This window comes from Ambystoma mexicanum, chromosome 7p, assembly GCF_040938575.1.
Source record: "Ambystoma mexicanum isolate Mex_15411 chromosome 7p, UKY_AmexF1_1, whole genome shotgun sequence".
NCBI classification, from domain to species: domain Eukaryota; kingdom Metazoa; phylum Chordata; class Amphibia; order Caudata; family Ambystomatidae; genus Ambystoma; species Ambystoma mexicanum.
Window position 1 is genome coordinate 953,852,460 of NC_090939.1, and position 22,086 is coordinate 953,874,545.

The window sequence follows — 22,086 nt, forward strand, 5'->3', positions numbered from 1 at the left end:
TGTATTACTGTGTAATTACTAAGGTAAGTGCGATATGTAATCGTACTTGGCGTCCCTAAGAGATACTTGGTATCCCCCTTCTCTCTGCTCTTGTGACTTTTTAGTCACATAGACAATTACCTAGTTATGGCTGCTGGCAATGTTCTACCAATTATTGTGTATTTTTTATACCGCAGGCTATGTCCATAGCCCCGGTAGTGCACAATAGGGACACCCAAGTACCAACTTGGGGCCTCCCTTATTTTTTCACTATTAATAGCCTGGTTGTTTCTTTGTTAGCCCTTCTACTATTGTGGAAGGGGGAGGTCTGTGTGTGTTGCCTTTGGTGGGGACCAGTAGGTATCCCCGCCTAGGCTCCAGAGTGTCTGCGCAGGCAGGAAGTGGTGGGAGGAGTCTTCAACTCCCCCTGCCCTTTGTCTGCCATAGTACCTGAATAGGACCAGTTCCCACAGGGGGTATAGCTTTCCTGATTGGACAGCCAAACGCCCCTTTCTGTAAAATGCTGAGCGAGATTGCAGAGGTGTGTGTGCTCGAAATGACAGAGGAGCTTCGAAGACGATGACTCCTTCCCTTTGGCTGGTAGGAACAACCTGTCCCAAGACTAACTTTGAAACAAACCATCTCCCGAGGTCCTAGGAGCTTCCAGAGCTGCCAATACCAGGAGACCTGCTGGACATTTCAAGTGGAACGTTGTGGAAAGGCTGAATCCGTCCAAATCTGTGCTGAGCCCGTAAGGACATTCCAGAGATCCGATCCATCTCACCCAGACCACCTCACCAGAGTGTGGGACTGCAGGAAGCGAAGAAGATTGACTGGACGATCCGTGTCCTTTGTTGCTGCTGCTGAAAAGGCACCACAACCGCAGAGTGAACCAAGAAATTGCTGGCAGTAGTGCTACAGGTCCTCCCTCAATACTGCTGCTGAAACACACTGTCCATTGTCCTGCCTTGTGTTACCAGACCAAGCAATCCGAAGGTTGGGTCCAGAGCTGCCACATCGCAGAGGAACCAACAAGAAATTTCTTCAAACTCAAGGTACTGTAGGGAGAAAGGTACTGCTTACCTGATTCCAAGAAGTCGCTCCAGAGCATTGGAGTGCATATAGAGGTGCCCAGGGCAACCCCCTCTTACCTCTGACCCAAGCCACTGCGTGTGTCCCCTTCTCAAGTCCTTTTTTTAAGGTCTCCTTTGTTAGTTGCTAACTTGCTGCTTAAATAACTTTAAACACTGGAAGAAATTCGCAGAAGCTCTTCATATTCACTGTTTGCCAAGACATCAAGCCCTCTACGAACTGCCTCTAGCTAGGGTTGTGTTTTTGGATTTAAGATTTGTCAGGCGAAGAAACAGTCTCTAGAACCAAGCTTATGTTGCACTAACCACTTATTTTCCTCCCTTTAAGTGACGTTTCTATGTTTTTGCAGCGTAAATGCATTACCGCATAACCGCTGAAAACTGCATGAGTGCGCAATTACCGATAATACGATAACCATGTTTTTCCCTTGCTTACATTGCTACAAATGTAACCGCGAACAAACAAAGTGAAAGTGCCCTTTTGAAGTGTATTATCTAGTATTCCTGAGTGTTCTACCATACACGTCTGGAGTATTTACAGTGATTCTGGTGTAGATATAATAAATATATATCTTTTATATAGATGTGTAAGTGCTTCTTTGTTGTGCCTGCCTAGCTAAGATTCAGTGTACTTACCTACAGCTCACATCTTCCTTTTAAGGTAAGCCTGACTGCTCTGCCACACTACCAAGGTCCTGAGCGAGTACATACTTATACTAAAAGTTGGACATCTACAAACCACTAGTATAGCTTACTAAAGTTTTACTGCCAGTAGGATTTTAAGAAAACTCCCCTAAAAAACCCCACCAACCCTCTTGTAACATGCAGCTACACTTGGACTCTTGACACAAGACCTGCTTTCACAATAATCTAAATTCTTACAAGAAATCCTGATTTGTTCTAACCTAGATGCTTCTAAATCCAGCTACTATACAAACCTCATCTCAGCTCAATGCTATCTGCCCTGCAAACTCCCATTTACCCTTTGTTATGCCGTACCCCTTTGTCCACTCTCAAACTCCTTCCCTCTCCCAACATTTCAATATACTGCTCTTCTAAAGTCACACAGATCAGGGAAATCCTGACTGCCCAGTTAAATACACCCCCTCTTGCTTCCCTGCACCCCAACGTGTCCCTAGTATATTGGCCTTCTGATTCTTCTTCCTCACCTACCTGCTGTGCCGTCTCCTGTCCTCTGGGCAGCCGAGCCATCCAGTGTTCATTTGAGCTTGCTTGTTTCCAGACGATTAGGCACCAATTTCCTCTTCTCGAACATCTCTCACAACTGGGCTATTTTATGCCTGCTACAAAGTTTCAAACGTCTTGCCTGTTCTTATGAAATAAATTGACATCTGCTGAATCCCAACAACCCAGCCAATTATTGGATACTGGTAATATGGTCGTGGGCCAGTTTGCTCACAGCCTTTTGCCACTCATTTTTTTAAAAACCTTTTTGTGAACAGTTTTTAAGCTTGGGCTTGATATGCATCCTGCTCTGATGGGGGACACCTCTGTAAACCCCTGAGGCACCTTGCTCTCACTTCCCTGCCACCCAATCCCCTTATGCAAGAGACACCCCAGCAACCCTCCGACTCTCTCCAGCACCATCCCATTGATTTCTCTGCTCTACCCCAGCCCCTGCCTACCGTGCTTGCCTCCTGATTCATTCACCCATCCACCCGTGTGTACATTTTAGCTATTCAACCAGTCACCTCTCCTTCCGGGTCTGCAGGGGCTTGTGTGATATATTTTTTGAATTTTTATGTATTTATTTATATTTTTTTTTTTTGGGCCTCGATTCCAGACAGTGCAGTTCGGGAAAGGTGAACTGTTGAATTTTTCTGCAGACCAGTTAGGCCCCTCATAATTATCGGCCTGTCTCTCTCCTTCATGTTTCATTTTCAAGCTCTTAGAACATGTCCTGTGCAACTGAATCACTTAACCGTTAGCCGGTTGTATAAAAATTGTTTGAGTCACAATTGCTCGAATGACAATTGACCTTTTCACAATTGACCAAATTTTGAAGGTCAGGTGTTACATATATGCAACCCCCACCAAAACATATATATATATATACTCAATTGTGAAAAGGTCAATTGTTCATTCGAACAATCTGGGTAATACCCGTTAGCCAATTGGCTAATGCAAAACAACCAATCTGATTTTACAGCAGGCACTCGCATCTCCAACTTCCAGTCACCCAGACTCTCCACTATAGTTCTCAATGCTGTTTATGCTCCCTTTTGATCTGGTCTGTCACACCTCCCTCCTTATAACCTTTTCCAACCCAGGCAACTAACACTCTGCGTTCCACTGGTTTGCCACCAAACTCTCAAGCCAATCTTCCTCCAGCTCGTAGAACACAGACCGATAACTCTCCCACCCCCCTCACCATACCATAGTAAACTACCTCTGAGCATTAACTGTGCAGCCACTCCTATCCTTTTACCTTTGATCTTCTAACGCCATCCCTGAAGGCTTGTAAACTTGGAGACCTTATTACGTTTCTTCAGTCTCGTTCAATTTATCGGATCTGCTTAAATGGTTGCTAGGATTAGTCTCCAGCACATATGGAAAATCTGTCCCCACATATTACTCCACTAGAACCTTGATGTTCAACCCTTGGTCTGAGGAGACTCTGTATTCTCTTCCTGTGCCTTCCCTTGCACACCATTGCTCCTCTTAACAGTACCAAACTGTTACTCATACCATCTACCACGTCCCTCAATCCTTCCCTACCACTTCCCATCCCTTCCATGAAACGTCATATCTTCTTCACATTTCTGTAACGTCTTCTTTGGGTACTGTCCTGCACTCTACAGCACCAAGCACTATTTAAAATGTGTCTCTACTGTCAAATCCTGCCCATCCTTCGGTCTAGGCTAGGTTTTACTCTTAATGTCCTTTCGTTGGAACTCCAACCACCCGAAATTAAAAGCATTCATACAGTTCTGGTTTTCAAATTCTCAACCACCATCTCTTCGTAAAGGGGGCACCACTTTCATTTGATGCCACTGAACTTTCATTGTTGCTCTTCTCTACTTCTGTTTCACTGTAAATATTACTCTAATGCTCAACAATGTATATGTACTGTCCCAATTCATTGTACCAACAGGTCTCCTTGTGTCATAAGCAACCAGCTATGGATAAGCTGATTTGTGTTTTTTCCTATTTGACAGCGTTCATGGTATAAGGTTTATGCCCGATCGCTAAAAAATACACACACTGATGTAGTCTTGCTTTCCAGTTACTTTTATTATTATTATTGCGACTGATCCATGCAGCATACTTTTTGGGTGTAGAACCTTCATGCTGTTCACTAGTGTCATAAAGGTTGGGCAACAAGGTTAGGTGTGTATATATATTTTACTGTCCAGTTGAATCGAAGCTCAGTCAGCAAAATATGTTGATTTGCAGAAAACTATAAGCTAGGAGTGCTGGACTTTCTACAATGAATACATTTTGCCTGTTACTGTGCACTATACCCACCAGTCTAAGTGTTTTTTTGGGTGACCTATCAAGATAGGTCACTTGTGAGGCAATGCTTCTAAATCATCCACTGGAATAGGCACAGGCTTCTGATGCTTTGGTATCTCTGGTGACAATGTCTTATGGCTGCTGAAAAAAAGGGTGACCGTTTGGGGCTACTTTGATGGTACAGGAGCTGCCCTTTTAGTCCTGCTGCTGGTTTCTAGGCACTAAACCTGGTCAGCTGCAGTACCTGTACAAACTAGAGACTTCAGGTGAGGGCCCAAACCCTTATTTGCTAGAGGAGCAGCTGTTGTAACCGTAATCCTTGCTGATGTGTCTGAATTGTGCACGGCACTTGTTAGGATTTTCAAAACTGCTAGTAGTGTATGTTTCTGAGAAGCCAAACTTAGTGGACCTGCAACAGTTTACCACAAGTCCAACCAAACTCTCAAGTGGTGACTAGCCTAAGCAGTAACGTTTTTTTTAAGGAGATCGGGTGGGGGGGGGGGGTTTGGTGCAAAGATTATTTAACACACACAAGAGCTTGTCGAGCACACGTATAAAAAAAGAAAGTTGACTAACAAAGATGTATTAAGTTAGATTACTACAAGAAAGAAGGAGGCACAGCTACATCAAGCAGCTAGACCTATTTTGGGGCTCATGTCATGAGACCATATTGCACCAGGCCTGAAAATCCCCAACTGGCTCACCATTGTAAAAACACCACAAGAAATAAACATTTCCAAATCCTCAAAAATATTTCTCCTAAATACCTGAACTCTTTATGTACTTACAAAACCACTAAGGTCAGGACAGGTTTACAACCTAAGCCCTGTTTCAGAAGACTGAAACTGAGGGAGAGACTTTACAGTATTGGGACCAAAATTAAATCTCCCCACAACCATGAAAAACTACACCCTCAAGAGATTCAAAAGGAATGTTCAAATCTTGCTTCATGAACAAAAGCTCTAACTCCGATATGCCTGTGTACATTAACCAAATAACCGTCCTAAAATTACCCCCTGTACTTGATCTCACTTCTAATTTAGGACTAGCAATTCCACACCATGGCACCATTACCTGATAACCTTGAATCTGCCTGCCTTTGCCATGTGAATGGTTATCTGACTTTGTCTACGTGTTTTGTTAGTTGTAATAAGATTAACCTGCAAACACTAGAACTTCAGTAACCAATAGTGCATCAACCACTATTTAATCCAACTACCGGCTTGGATCTAGGATACTTGGTCCGTAACTAAGCTGACAGCTTGGGTGCGTTACTTCATCTAATGCTTCCTATTTCTTTTATTTGTTGTACTTTTATATAGTACTCTGTCCTGTTTTGTTATTCCTAGGCACTTCTGGATCCCCCATGAGTTAGCCCATTAAAAACTCAAAAATAAATAGTGTAAAGAGACAAAATATTTTACTGTACCTTTTTAAACCAATGTGTATTGTCCCAAGGGTTATCTTGTTTACTGTGGCCTTACAATCACTGGATGCTGAGGAACACCAAAGAAACACCATGTAGACAAGGAGGTTGGTATGTTTTGGCCTTAGAAATGGATCCTGTGGAAAATCCCAGTAACACTAAAAATGGTCAGAATGTGTTCCGCTTTATGGTGGTCATCCTCCTTCCAGGATGAGCTTCTGGAAATATTCTTGACTTAATAAAATAGGTAAGGGTGTTTCTGATTATTGTGGTGGTGAGCTGTTTCCTTCCCTACAGCATCTTTTAATAGGAAGCCCTAGGCACTTTACAGACTGTACCTGAACATAGATGTTCTGAAAACGCAATTGTTTACTTATACCAGGTTCATGTCTCTTACTCAATGATATCATGGTTTGAGGAATCCACCCTAATGCCTATGTAACTAGCACCTGATACCTAGATATTTTTACCTTCTGACATTTGTTGCAGTGCAGATTATTGCCTTTGGTAAAAAAAGAATTGAGATTTGCTAACCAAGATGGGTAAAGTGCACAATATTCAGGTTTTAGTTTAGTTTCTTTTCAAATGTCCTCACTGACTTTTTTTTTTGACTTGCAGTCGAGGACCCTGATGGGTGGCCGTTCAGAGCGGAATGAATATTTACTACTTCATGCTTTTTACGAGAACAACTTCATTGTACCAGATAAGCCCACTTTCAAGAAGCCGCTTCAAAACTTGGTAAGTGTGCTAAACGATTTGTGTATAAATTTCTACTGGGCACATTCCATTAATAAATTTCTCATCTTGTGAAATATACCCCCTCCGATGCGGTCAGCCCTGGGAATGATTTCTTGGCCACCAGGTGCCTAGACTCCATCCTCTTGCCAGCACCAGCTCTTGACAAGATGACTTCTCAGGTGTATCTGATCAGAGCCACTGCTGCAATTTACCTTTATTTCCTTTTTTTCTGCGGCAATGCTCAGTAACCTTACAAAATGAATAAAGCTAGAGAAGATGTAGAGGGAAACGACAAGTGACCAGAGCACAGAACCCTGCAGGACGTCATAGGTAAAAGGGAAGGAGGAACAATAAACCGTAAAGGAAAGATCGAAAGATGAGCAAGCCAGCTAAGAACAGTACCAGAAAGAGACGAAGAAAGCATAGACATGAAAGTAGTATGATCTACAGTGTCCATCTCAATGCTTCAGTCGAGCGAAACCCGAATGGTAGACGATTTAAGATGGAATATGAAGAATAGATTTTGGAACGAATGTGGTGTTTCTGATGAGAAATCGGAGTAGAACCCAGTTTGTTGCGTAGGAAATAAATTGTGGGTATTCAGATGAAATGTTATGTTAACTTATACTGCACACTGCTACCACCCAGAGGCAGTCTGAAAGTTGTAAATATGCAAGTCTCTCAAGGAGAGAAATCGGACGAAAGTTAACAGTATCGGAAAGGTCTAATGTGAGGGATAGCCACCAGGGGGCACGGATGGAGGCCGCTTAAGCGTGTACCTCGGTTATCTGGACCCCATTATAGAGTGTCCGCCTACTATACCCCCCCACCCCCCAAGCATATTTGGGTGGTTGCAGATCGGGGACCCCGTGAGGCACTACTGGCCCCAGAAACGACTTGAATCAGACGTGTAGAGCCGGAGTTCTCACCTGGTTTGCCTGCAGCAGGCAAAAATGAAAGTGCAGTCAGCTTCGGGTGGGACTGCAGGAAGAGGCTGAGCGTTCAGCCCAGGCAGCGGAGCTGCGTGGGAGGAACGGTCCCCTCCCCCTCACTGTCCCCCGGTAGGAGGACAATTGAGAGGGACAGGAGCACCCACAGGTGGAGCCTCCTTCCGCAGGCATAAACCAGCGTCTGCAGGCTGTGATGCACACAGCCCCGGAGACCCATGGACCGGAGATCTGCCCATTGAGAGAGCAGCAACGAGAGGTAGGCGACAAACTTGTGGTGGGGGCTACGGCATCCCTGATGGAGACAGGAGGAAACAACACAGATGTATGTGCCCTAAGTAAAGGACTAGAGAGATTGTGGTTGGAGTAGCAGGGCCGCCGCCCAGCCAGAACATCTAAGGCCTGGGAGGTGTGGGCCTCCAGTCCTGGTGCATGTGCCAGCCTCCCTGGTCGGAACACTGGGGATGTAAGAGGGTGCAGTGGATGAGCCTGTGCTCCTGTGACTGGAGAGGCTGCCCTCTGAAGACCGGAGAGTGCTGTCTGAAATGTGAGGGCCCCCTCAATGGTCGCGGGTGAATGCCTTACCGGCCCATAGGACTTGCTCTGGGAATAAAGGAAGGGAGACAAAGCACCCAAGAGTGGTATTGGCCCGCACAGAGCGTACAGTCTGAGCTGCAACTGTAGAGGGGGTGTGGATCTGGAGGTGAGGCCCCCGGAACTGTGGCCAGTCCCTCTGCTGTGGGACCTAGACACAGGATCTGAGGGGACAAAGGAGGCGCAGTAATTTACTTAAATGAAACATTGAACCCAGACCCAGAGGTACTCTGTCTCTTTGGCAAAGCTTTGTCAGCTTTGCTGATGCTTGGATAGGCAGGGCTGTGAACAAATGCATCTTTATCCTGGTGGCTTCTCCTCTGCATTTTGCATTGCTGACATTTGGCAAAGAAAGTACCTGTGGACTTTGGGATCACTCGGAGACTTCAGAGTTGCTGAGTGGGGCAGGAATTGAGGTCTGTTAGCTGAACTTTTTTCAGAAGCCATGCATGTAGTCCGCCAGACAGGGTATTTGTAAAGTGAGGAATCTGCGAATGGAAGGAATACTCTATCAGAAAAAAAGATAAAATAATGTGTTGCGCTCCATACATTCATTGGCTGTTTGTACCCTGACTATCGAAGAGGTTCTCCTTCTCGTGACCTTAGTGCAATGCTCTTTCACTGGCTTTGAATGGTGCCACTCTGTGGGTGTAGTTCTGGGATGTACAGATAAGCGAATTCAAAATACACTGTTTGTAGCTTGTGTGTTTTGTTCATGGATAGGCTAATTCCTGTGAACTTGCTTTTTACATTTCTGAAGGTGAATCATTACACTTAAGACACACATACAAAATGTTTGAAAAAGTAGGACATTGTAAGGTCTTCTGGTTTTATAATTTGTCTCTTGTGGATGCAGGTGGATGAAGATGAAGACATTGAAAATGATCAGGGCAAACAAAAAAAAGTGCGAAAGAAGGCTGCCTATGCAGGAGGCTTGGTGCTGGATCCAAAAGTTGGTAGGTTCTGATATGTTAAGAATCATTTTGCTGGCTGCATTACTCTAATCTTGAACTTGTTAAATCCTCACTGCATTGTACAGCAGATTCTAATGGACCCCTACTCCCACGGATTCCTCATCTGTGAGATCAATCGCCCAGTGCCAGTTGCTCTTCGAATACTTTCTTGCCACCAGGGGGCGCAGCGTGGCTGTCGATTCCCCACTTTACCTCCTCTCCCCCACCTACCCCCCTAACCCCCCCACCCCCGATGCCTCTAGACACCCAACACCGGACATGAAGTCCGGGTCAGTGTATATATAGAGGTGCTGCGGCCCGTGACCTCAGTTTTGTTTTTCCTCGCACTCTGCTCGCTACTTGAAACGCACATTCATCACAATGCCGAGTCTGAGGTCTTCAGGGTTCAAGCTCTGTGTGGATCGCAGGTGCCGAATGTCAATTTTTAGCTTAAAAAAACAACTTTCTTTTTTGTAAAGGTTTTTCTTTCTAAAACCAAAACAAATAATAATTTTAAAAAAATGGCCATGTCGGATCTGCAACACAAATACTTTTACTTCCTTGGTGAATGCCACAGCGTTCAGGACTGAACACGGTGCAAAGTTGTTCCCCTTCCTCTACTAGGAGAAAGGGGATAAGTGACTTGCTTGAGGTCGCTGGGTGTGGCACTGAGGTGGTCCCGTGTCCGGAAGGACAAAAAGAAAGATGCACAGCAAGAGTGTGAGGTCCACCTGGCTGTCCTTGACGGCATCACTTGTTTCTGAACAAGACAAGCCACCACTCCAAAGAAGGCCATGTGAGAAGAGGCCCCACGAGTACCTTTTCCGACAAAGTCCTCTTCACCAGAGAAATTAGAGGCCTTCCTTGTAAAGCTGCTTCACGTTTTTTGCCAAGGCCCCTGCAGTGATGGCTTCGGCTGAGCTGGTGGATTTCACCCCACTTGGAGGAGCCAGCAGGGATACCGCAATACAATGTAACAAGATCGCAAGAAAGGGGTGTATTGACGATGTTCGGATGTCGGTCCCATCGCATAGGCAGAGAAGTTCTTTCCACTCTCAAGAAGGCCTATATGTTGCATTTGGAGGACATTTATGACTAGTATTGTGATGTCCCTTTCGAACTAGAGCCCTACGACCCCAGCAAGTGACTGACTTTCAGAGGAGTTTTATGGGGAACAGGGTGACTTTGTGGACTTATCAGCCGGCTTTCAGGGGGCAAGTGGTCTGGACACCTCACCTCAGGTTGACCTGTCTGCAGCCACTCAGTGCAAGCCAAAGTTGGCTATTCAGCGCCTGATGGCGAAGGTGGGCGACACCCTTCCCTTTGCAGCCAAACGTGCAGTAGGACCTGTGACATTTTGAGAGAGTCCTAATGAGACCTTGCTGCCATTCAATCAGGCAGTGGAGGAGCCTGTGGTGGAACTGTGGGCCAAAGCGGCGTCTGCCTTCGCAGTGACCTGTGACCTGGCCAAGAAGCACAAGCCGGCCCCTTTGTGACCCTTATTACTATCTGCCTATGCTTCTCCAGAGAGTTTGGTGGTACATGCTGGCTTTCAGTAACTAAAAAAGTGATGGGTGGAAGGGTTTGAATTAATCTGAACCACTGGCATTGCTCTGGTCAACCTTCCACACCACTGTTTTTTAGCCCGTCTGTGCCATTGAAAAAGTGTTCCGGGCATATGCAAATCTGTCAAGTACTGCCACCAATGGGAGCTTCCCAGCCGGAACTGCTAGGCCAGCTCCCCTGTGCATGGAACCACAAGCAACCCCAGACTTGTTGCAACCTTGTTGAGCCTCATCAGTGAGGTGCAGCTTGGTTCCCCATAGTGCAGTGAGCAAGGTTCGCTTTAAGGCCATTATTAAAGACTGCAAGGAAGCTTCTCTTCAAATTTTGCAGTCTGTTCGGAACACTACTCTGCGTCACTAGGACAATGGCTACCAGCACCGTCTTGAGGCGCTTTTCTTAGCTGAGGATGTCCGGGTTTGCCACTGATGCCCAGGAGAGAGGCTCCTGGGCATGCCCTCCGATGGCATGAACTTGTTTGACACAAAGTCTGACGCGTCGTTACAGGTCTTCATGTCTCCATGGCGATGGCCTATTCGTTTGGGATAGCAGTGCAATAGAATCGTCCGATGAGCCCGGCAGTCAGGAGTTTTCGTCCCTTTGCATTTTATGTCCAGATGGATAGAGGTCAGTGTTCCTCAGGCAAGCAAGGGCAATGCTGTCCCTACAGGGGTAAGGGGATGTTGTGCGCCACCTAGAAGAGGTTATTTCTCCCCCTCTATGCACCCCTCCTCAACTCCTGGCGTGAAGCGGACTTCCGCCATTCATTCCCTTTACGGGGCAGAATATCCCAGATTGGCGAGGAATGGAGAAATACCACTTCAGACACCTGGGCCTTGCAGGTCGTCCAGCAGGGATACTGCCTCCACTTTGCCTCTCGCCTTCCAGACCACCCCCCTTGCCACCAACCCTTTTCTTCTGAACCTCTTGTTGGAGGAGTTCCTTCAGCTTCTGTCAAAAGGGTCCATAGAGAACGTACTCTGCTCAAAATGTGGCAGGAGTTGTTATTTTAAATTTCTGGTGACAAGGGATGGAGTTCTGAAACCCATCCTGGATCTGCGACCTGCGGAGCCCAGAACAAACTCAATATGGTCACTATAACCCAGATCCTCCAGGCCATGGACTTAAACTGGCTTGTTTCCCTAGATCTCCAGGATGCTTACTACCATGTGGTTGTCCACAAGAATCACAGGAAGTACCCGAGATTGAAAATGGTGAACTGTCACTACAAGTTTAAGGTCCTTCCTTTTGGTTTTTCTTCAGCATCCAGAGTTTTCACCAAGCTGTTAGCAATTGTGGTGGCTCACTTTAGGATGGAAGGCATTCCCGTCTTTCCTTACCTGGACGACTGGCATGTCCGAGCCTGCTCACCAGATCTAGCGTTGGTACATTGGTGCTGGATGTGCAGTATGTTGCGCAGCCTGGGCTTCTCCCTGAACTTCAACAAGTCACAGGTTTCACCGTCCGAGTCCCTCCGATTTATCTGGGTGGTCTTGGACCCTGGCCTGGGTCGTGGTATCCCACCCAAGGACAGAGTGGAAAACATCTTCAGGATGGTCCAGCTTTTTCAACCGCCTAGATCGGTTCCAGCCTCTGCTTTTCTGCGCTAGCTGGGTCTTATGGCATCATGCATCTTGGTAGTACCAGAGGTCAGTCTGCTCATGAGGTTTCTACAGTGACTCCTGAGATCCCTGTGTTCTCAGTTTCAGCAACGGGAGAATGTGCCCAGAGACCTACGATGGTGGTCCATGAAGGTCAACCTCCTGTAGGGGTCTCTTTTTAGTCAGACCTGGTCAAAAGTGAGACTAGCCATGGATGCGTGCCTGAAGGGCTGGGGCACTCGCCTACAAGATCTGACGATGAGGACTGTGGTTCCCATTGGAGCAAATCATTCCACTGGAATAGAGGGCTATTGGGCTGGTTCTGGTCTCTTTCCTCCCCTCTGTAAAGGGCAGGACTGTATTGGTCCCGACACAGTATTGTATCCATGCATTACCTCAACAAAAGGGATGGGCTCCTTGTCGCTGTGCACGGAAGAAATGCGACTGTGGTTCTGGGCTCTGGAGAAGTGTGTCTGACTGCAGACCATCTGGCCGCCAAGGAGAACACTCTAGCAGTTGCACCGAGGAGGCTGTCTTCGACCTCCCACGAGTGGAGTACTGCCATGAATTCTGGAGGAGATTTTCTCCCTCTGGGGTACTCCCCAGGTGGACCTTATTATGTAAACATGAAGTGCAGGTGGTTCTGTTCCAGGTAATTTCCTCGCCATGGAGCTCTATAGTACGCCTTGACTGATTCAACCTGCTCTAGGCGTGCCTGCCGATCCCTGTCCTTCTGCTGGCTCTTGGGAGATTGCATCTTTTCGGACTAAAATGATCTTGATCGCTCCAGACCGGGCCTGGAGATCGTGGTACCCTGGGTTGTTCGACATGGCCATCTGCCCTCCCTGGGTTCTTCTGCAGAGGACAGACCTCCTCTCCCACTTGGAGAGGACTTTCCTCTACCCGTACCTCCCGAGCCTGAACCTCCATTCCTGGCTGCTGAAAGACTTGAGGGGCATTTGTCGGAGGATGTTCTGGACGTGCTCCTATTTGCTAGAATACCCTCTATCGGGTACATTTATGGCTGCTGGTGGCAGAGGTTTTTGACTTGGTCCCGGAAAAGGGATCTGTACCCTTTTATGTGCTCCACGCTGTTTTGGAATTTCTCCTATATTTGGGCAGGATGGGTCTTCAAATTGATACAGTGAAGGGGTATCATGTGGCTATTACGGCCTTCAGGAGGACCCACTGAGCAGGGCTCCTTTTTCATGATCCCCACAGTTATTCAATCCCTGTGGGGTCTTTCCAGTATGTTAACCCCATGCCAGTTTGTTCCGGCCTGGGACATATAGTGTTGACGTTTTGAATGGGCTCCGTTTGAGCACCTTCATTCTTGTTCTTTGACTGCTCATCCTTAAGCTGATTTTCCTGTTTGCCATTGCTTCCGCTAGACTGATGAGTAAGCTCCAGGCTCTTTTAATCCTCCCTGCTTGTTTTTTTCCATGCAAAGACAATGTTAAGCTAAACCCTCCTCCCCCCCCCCCCCCCGAAGGTAGTCTCGGATTTCCATCTCTTTCAAAAGATCCATCCACTTTCCTCCGCCTCAGCCATCCGAGCAGAGAAACTGTTCCATTGGTTAGATCTAGTGCAGACCCTTAAGCTCTAGGTCTCTCGGGCACGGTCGAGCAGGACTGATCTACTTTTTGTTGGTTATGCAGGTGACTAAGCTGGCAGTGCTGTTATGAAATAGACCCTGTCTTGATGGATAATTTGCTACCTCTCGAAATGCTGTGATCTGGCCTGTTAGGACAGCATTGAAGGTCTTGGGGCTCCCGCCACTAGAGGGTTGGCCGCAACCTAGTCTTTGCAACGCGGAGACCTGTTCTGGATATTTTCCAAGCAGTGACGTGGGCTTCCTTGCACAAGATTGCTAAGTATTACTGCTTGGATTCTGTTTGGTTGGGATGCTTGTTTTGGCAGGGCTTTCCTTGACAGTTTTCTGGTTTAGGTGTTCTTGCTACCCTACATCGTCCAGGTGGTTGTATTGCTTTGGGAGTCGTTCGTAGATGAGGAATCCATGGGAGGAAGGAGTCCATTAGAAGAATACATTACTTCCCTTCAGTAATGTTCTTTCTTGAAGAATGTTTTGCCCACATATTCCTTATTGTCCTCCCTACCTGCCCCTCTTTGGGCCTACAGCACACCTTAGGGTGCAGTACCACAGTGTCGGAGTGCTAGGGAAAAAGAGTGGAACTGAGGTCAGGGGCCGCAGCGCCTTTCTCTATAAATATACTGGCCCGACATCCCTTTTCGGTGCGTAGAGGTGTCGGGTGGAGCCACGCTGTGCCTTGTGGCATCAGAAAAGTTTCCAAAGATCAGCTGGCGCTGGCAGATAGATTTCATAGATGAGGAATCTGTGGCAGAAAACGTCCATCCGAAAGAACTTTACTGAATGTAAGTGATTTGTTCCCTGTGAATAATGAAATGGTAAAGGATTCAGATGTCAAGTCACTGCTTCCTTCTCAAATGTCAGAGTGAAGAGTACCTTTTATTGTGCCACTGAAAAGTGAGGTCTGATTAAATGGATGCTCTGGTCATGGTCTTTCCTCTGGACCAGGTTACCGCTGTTGCTGCCACACACACACACACACCCCTTCACCCTTGCGCATACAAGGACTGACACTCCCTTGTCTGCCCCTGCCCCATCGGCTTTGTGTGTGGGCTTCTGCCCCTGCCCCGTCGGCCTTGTGTATGGGCTTCTGCCCCTGCCCCGTCGGCCTTGTGTATGGGCTTCTGCCCCTGCCCCGTCGGCCTTGTGTGTGGGCTTCTGCCCCTGCCCCGTCGGCCTTGTGTGTGGGCTTCTGCCCCTGCCCCGTCGGCCTTGTGTGTGGGCTTCTGCCCCTGCCCCGTCGGCCTTGTGTGTGGGCTTCTGCCCCTGCCCCGTCGGCCTTGTGTGCGCGCCTGCCCGTGCCCCATCGGCCTTGTGTGTGCGCACGCGCCTGCCCCAGTCCCATCGGCCTTGTGTGTGCGCACGCCTGCCCCAGTCCCATCGGCCTTGTGTGTGCGCACGCCTGCCCCAGTCCCATCGGCCTTGTGTGTGCGCGCACGCCTGCCCCAGTCCCATCGGCCTTGTGTGTGTGTGTGTGTGCGCGCGTGCCTGCCCCTGCCCTATCGGCATCGGCCTTGTGTGGGTGCGCCTGCCCCTGCCCTATTGGCATCGGCCTTGTGTGGGCGTGCCCCTGCCCCATCTCCATCGGATTTTGTACTAAAACCTTGTTACAATTTGCCAAAGCATAGAAGGATGTCACAAGAGCATCAGCTCATCCTGGAAGTGCAGACATTATCTCAGAAAGGAGCCATAGAACTTGTCCCCTTTCAGTGTACTTCATTGTACACAAAAAGGACCTAACCATGCGCACTGTATTAGATCTATGTCCTGCAAACAAGTATTGAAAACAAGAGTTCAAAAACCATATAGCCATCTAACTGGTATTTGCCAATAGACGAACAGAGTGGATTGTGGTATGCCGAATGCAAGGTAGCCCAGCTTTATTTATAATGTAAGGCTGGGGGGGGGGGGAACCAGATTAACAGCCAGGCTCTCACTCAAGCATTTCTCCAACATTTCAACAGGAAAATGCAGTTTAAATAGTCATTCTGATGTCCTGGTTATGAAAACCTATCGCTCCTGGTCGTTGGTTCTCTCTACTAAGCTACATATATAATTCTATATGTCCAACACGAATGATTGGATAACTCTTTATCTATGCTCTCACTCCTAAAGCATCCCATAAAATGTGCTACATCATGCTTGACTATTATCGGTAGGCTCTAAATTACTTGGGACATGTGCTTATCGGTTAACATGTGGTCACCCTCTCTGAACTGGCAGCATGACATGTTTTATGTAGATGGGAGGAAAGGACAAGCGTATTGCCTTTGTTCTTAAATAAAACAGCCCATGTTATCTCCGCCATGATGTCTGAGTTTCAAGGACCAATTTCCAGTAATTCCTGTCCTCCTTAACTTTGCAACAGTAATCGACATTCTTTTCTTGACTCATTTATGAATACTGTTATTATGAATCATACTGATTTCACCACGTGCGTAGTCATTATTTGTCTTTTTATCCTCATCCGTGTTTGTCATGCCTAGCCGATTGCTGAGACATTCATCTGTCTGCCACTTAGGATATTTCCTGGGATGTTCAGTTCATCCCATGGACTTCAAATAGTCTGCTTTGTGATCGTAAGTTGATTTACCTTAACAATTGAACGCTCACAATGGATTTGTTCAAATAGTGTGCTTAGCTGAGGCCTCTTAAAGCTGCAGAGTATAATTTTCGAGGGGATTGGGTCCTCCGACGTATTCCATATCAATGACCTGTAATCACCACAGCTGTGCTGCTTCGTAAAATCTTCGGCTCCTGCGTCGATACGCCGCCCTCGAAGGACCTCCTCCGACGGCCGACGTCACTGGATGTTATAAGTAGGACGCACGACGCCCGAAGCCTCAGTTCAGTTTTTTCCACAAACGTGTTCGCTTCGGAGATCTCAGCGCGCCTCGACCTTGGTGTTATTGTTCTTTCTCGGTTCTTCGAACCTGTTTCGTATTGTGATGTCTTTCTTCGTGAAGAAGGCTACCTAACTTTGAGGCACTCCCGGTAGCGCCGTCATCGATCACCTTCCCCGTCTTCTTCCAAGGACTACGCCCGTCGGCGGGTCGCTTACCCCATATAGCACGTGACGCCGGAGGAATGGGCTTCCTTCGGGAAGAAAATGTTAGCGATTCTCGAATCGCAGGGCACTGGTCCGTCTGCGCCTCTGAGTGGGGTCAGTCGTGATCGGTCGAAATGCCGCTCGTCGTACGCCTTCCGGCTCGGGTGGTCGTCAAGATTTGCAAGAAAGGTCCCACTCGGACAAGGAGAATCGTTCTCGGCATGCCCGTTCCAGGTCCCGTTCCTCGACGCGCTCGAGACCGTGTGAACCTGTGGTGTCTTCAAGGAAGACGTCGACGGACTCTTTCGAGGCCCCGCCTTCAAAGAAGTCGTCGGCACCCAGGCTGTCGAGGGACACGCTCGTCGGGACTGTGTCGGCGCCGCGTTCGGCGTTGACGCCGATTCACTCAACACCTTTCGAGGCTGTTTCGACGGGGGTTCCCCGGGGCTCGGTGGAACCGCCTAGAAAGGCTCTGGCAAAGGCAAAGCATGGCTTTGTTCCGCGTTCTGTGGCTTCTTTCCGCTAGCTTGAGTTTATTTCAGAGGTGGATGAGGGCTCTGATGATGGCATGGTTCCGCATACGGTACCTGACAAGATTTTCTCGGGCCATGGCCAGATTGAAGACTTGCGGCAATCCCTGCACGATGCTAGTGGGCTGGACACCTCTCCGGAGGTGGAGTTGTGTAGGCCTGAGCCTGGCACTCATGCCGACTCCTCGTACCGGCACCTTATGTCCAGGGTCACCGAATACTTGGGTTGGTCTGCTCCCCCAGGGGATTTTCTCCAGGATGACCTTACGGATATCCTCGACCAAGGTCCACCAACTGACCCGGTACTGCTGTTCCATATGGTTCTACAGAGGAGGGTGGCGGAGGCTTGGACTGCTCTGGAGAGTCTCCTGGCAGTGGGCAAGACTTTGCTGCGAAAATACCGCCCAGCCAGTAGCGACCCCTGCTACTTGACCAAGCTCCCCACTCCGGAGAGTTTGGTGGTGCAGGCGGCTACGGCCCCGGCAAAGCAGGCGTTGTATCCTACCATCCCTCCTGATGGGGACGACAAGCATTTTGACGGCTCGGTGAAGAAAGCGTTTTCTTCAGGGGGTATGGTGTTTCAGGCGGCCAACTCACTCTGTGGAACTGTTTCCTTAGCGGCTGAACATATTCCCGAAGGGGATGAACGGGATGGTTTCCTTGCTATGGTTCAGGGTGGCAAGGATGCCATGTGTGAGGCAGTTCAGTCGGGTTTGGACATGGCAGATTGTGTCAGCCAGTACATGGCGGCGAGCACCGTAATACGCAGGTCTGCGTGGTTGCGGAAGTCGGGGTTCGCTCCTGATGTGCAGTCCCGTCTCCTCAACATGCACTGACGGTGAACATCTTTTTGGCAGCAAGGCTGACGAGAGCCTTGAGGTGTTGCAGACCTCCAAAGCTGCAACAAAGTCATTGGGCGCTGCTGTTCGACAAACTCTGCCTTTTCGTCCTAGGGGACAACAATGGAGGGAGGTTCCTTTCGCTATTACTCGTCCTTCAGTAAAGCGAGAGGAGGTGTCAGTCAAAGAGGCCACCGTAAGAGTGCCAGAGGTGGTAAACAGGGTACTCGAGGTGCCAAGGCCGCTCGGGCAGTTGCCTCTTTGCCCTCAGGCAACGCCGCAGCCGCGACCACTCAGTCATGCGGCCAGGTCCCATCGTTCGCTGGTTGGGGGAAGGCTGGCGCAGCATCTTGTAGAGTGGCGTGCCATTACTTCAGATGTGTGGGTTCTGGAGATCATAACCCACGGCTACTGTCTTCCCTTTCGGCAGAGGCTTCACGACAATCCACCTGGGAACCTCTCTTTGAAGAGTCCGGATATGCTCCTTGCGCAGGAAATTCAAGCCCTGCTGGAGAAAGGCGCCATAGAACTTGTGCCTATAGCGGAGAGGAACAAGGGATGGTATTCCCCTTATTTTTTTATTTCAAAGAAAGACGGGGGACTGAGACCCATCATGGACTTCGAGGTTTGAACAAACTCCCCAGGAAGGACAAGTTCAAGATGGTTACTCTCTCTCAAGTCCTCCAGGCCCTTCAACTTCAGGACTGGTTGGTGTCTCTTGACCTCAAGGACCCTTACTTCTATGTGCCGATCCATCCCAAGCACAAGAAGTACCTGAGGTTCGCGGTTGACGACTCGCACTTTCAGTTTCGGGTCCTGCTGTTCGGATTGACCTCCACCCCGAGTGTTTTCACCAAGCTCATGGTGGTGGTGGCAGCGCATCTCAGGAAAGGGGGGATTCACGTCTACCCCTACCTGGATGATTGGTTGATCAGGGGGAGCTCTCCTGAGCAAGTCCTGGATCATCTGTCCGTCACCTGCCACTCCCTTCACAAGCTGGGCTTCTCCCTCAATTTAAAGAAGTCCCATTTGACGCTAACACAGTGGCTCCAGTACATCGGAGCAGTGCTCGACACATCCCTGGGGCAGTGTTTTCCTCCCCAGGTGAGGGCTCTTCACATTCAGCAGATGGTGCACAAGTTTCAACTTGCCCAGAATCTCCCAGCGTCCGAGTTCTTGAGACTGCTTGGCCTCATGGCATCCTGCATTCTTCTGGTGCCAGAGGCTCGTCTGCGGATGAGATCTTTGCAGTGGGCACTCAAGCTCCAGTGGTCTCAGTCCTCCGGCAGGCTGTCGGACCCTGTTCAGGTGTCGCCCTCGGTCGGCCAGGACCTTCTGTGGTGGGCCGTCAAAAGGCAATCTGATGAAGGGGGCCCCATTTTGGCTGCCCTGGCCGGAGGTGACGATCGTGACGGACGCATCCCTCATGGGATGGGGAGCTCATGCCAACGAGTTGACAGCGGTTGTTGGTCGCCGTCAGAGTCCAGACTCCATATCAATCTGTTGGAGCTGAGGGCCGTCAGGCTTGCCCTGAAGGCTTTTCTGACGACTGTGCGAGGAAAGAGTGTCCTGATTCTAACGGACAACACAGTGGCCATGCACTACCTCAACAAAAAGGGGTGGGCAGGGTCACTTCCTCTGTGCAGGGAGGCGATGCAGCTCGAGTTCTGGGCCATCCAGCAGGAAGTTTTGATCTCGGCAGTTCATCTGGCCGGAGACGACAACTAGCCGGCGGACGCTCTGAGCAGGCAGAGCACGATCTCTCACGAGTGGGTGCTGGCTCAGGAGATTCCCCTGGAAATCTTCGCCCTTTGGGGGACCCCTCAAGTGGATCTATTCGCCTCCAGTGTCAACTGGAAGTGCGAAAGGTTCTGCTCGCGGGAATTTCACCCAAAAGGAGCCTTAGGAGACGGGTTTGTGGTGGAGTGGTCATTCCCACTGCTGTACGCGTTTCCTCCAGTCCCTGCCATCCCGCAAGTACTGCGGAGGTTACGGAGGTTCGGTTACCGGATGATCCTCATTGCTCCGGCATGGTCCCGGAGGACCTGGTACCCGGACCTTCTCGACTTGTCCATCTGCCCTCCACGTCGTCTTCCCTACCGAGACAATCTGCTCTCACCGGAGGGGGGTCAGGTTCTCCATCCAGATGTCAGATCCCTCAACCTTCACGCTTGGCTTCTGAAAGGTTGATGTATAAGGATTGGGACCTCCCTGAAGACGTGTTGGAGGTGTTGCTCTCGGCCAGACGGCCGGCAACAAAGTCTCTGTACCGTTGCCATTGGTGTAAATTCTGCGACTGGTGCAGAGTTCAGAATGTGGTTCCTTTTGTGTGTGACATTCCCATGATTCTGTCTTTTTTGCTTTCCTTGACCCACAGGGGCTTGCAAGTGGGTACCATTAAAGGTTACCTGGCGGCGCTGTCCTTATTGAAGAGCTCATCTGAAGAATGTTCTTATTATAAGATTCCTTTCATTTCTCAGTTTTTGAAAGGGCTCACTAATGTGTTCCCTCCGTCACCTTTTCTGGTGCCCGGTTGGGTTTTGAACCTTGTTCTTAAGTTTCTTATGGGGGCTCCGTTTGAGCCTTTGCATTCTTGCCCTTTGAGACTGTTAACTCTTAAAACTGTTTTTGGTTGCGGTTACTTCCGCTCGCAGAGTGAGTGAGTTACAGGCACTTTCAGTTAAGCCACCCTTCACTGTGTTTCATAAGGACAGGGTTGTCCTTAGAGTTCGTCCTTCCTTTCTTCCGAAGGTGGTTTCGGAATTTCATTTGGGCCAGAAGGTGGTTCTTCTGGCATTCTATCCTCCTCCGCATCCTGGTAAGTAAGAGGAGAGGCTCGGTAGGCTTGATCCTAGGAGAGCGTTGAGCTTTTATATTTCACGCATGTCCTGGGTCAGAGTGGACGATCAACTCTTCGTTGGTTACGCTCGAAAGCGTTTGGGACAAGCTGTGACGAAACAGACTTTCTCTCAGATTATTTTGGCTATCTCCGAGTGTTACTGCTTGGCGGGTAAGGACCCACCGGCTGGCTTGCGGGCCCATACTACCAGGGGTATGGCTGCATCTACTGCCCTACAGAGGGGTGTTCCTATTCGTAACATCTGTGATGCAGCCACCTGGGCTTCTGTACTTACTTTTGTACGTCACTACTCCCTCGATTCCATCCGATGACAGGATCTGGCCTTTGGCAAGGCAGTCCTTTATTCCGCAATTTGATTGGGCATGCTAAATTTGTTTTCTAAATTCTTTTCCCACCTCCTTGCTTTGGTACTGCTTTGGGAGTCTGTCAAAGATATGGAATAGGTCCGAGGACCCAATCCCCTCGAAGAAAAAGTTACTCTTACCTGGTAACGTTCTTTCGATGGGATGGTCCGACGAAGTATTCCATATCGCTCCCTCCCTACCTTCCCCGCTGCAGATTTTCTTATGCGATTGCAGCTTACGTATCTGCAAGGCCTTGTGTGTCTGAATGGCAGAAGACTGGTGTTGCACGTTCTGGGGGAAAAAATACAACTGAGGCTACAGGCGTCGTGCGTCCTACTTATCACATCGGGTGACGTCGGCCGTCGGAGGAGGTCCTCGAGGACGGCGCATCGACGTCATTGACGCAGGACGCAGACGCCGAAAATTTTCTGAAGCAGCACAGCTGTGGTGATTACTGTCAAAGATATGGAATACGTCGTCGGACCA

The 22,086-nt window shown here is 48.8% G+C and overlaps 1 protein-coding gene across 2 annotated transcripts in view; it reads left to right on the forward strand.

The window, feature by feature from the left end:
• POLA1 (DNA polymerase alpha 1, catalytic subunit) overlaps positions 1 to 22,086 on the forward strand; it is a 2,474,741-nt gene that overhangs the window by 683,971 nt on the left and 1,768,684 nt on the right. For both annotated transcript variants that reach the window (XM_069637299.1, XM_069637300.1), the window contains exons 22-23: positions 6,592 to 6,711; positions 9,109 to 9,208. In XM_069637299.1, the coding sequence (XP_069493400.1) occupies positions 6,592 to 6,711; positions 9,109 to 9,208 (220 nt within the window). The remainder of the gene's footprint in view (positions 1 to 6,591; positions 6,712 to 9,108; positions 9,209 to 22,086) is intronic.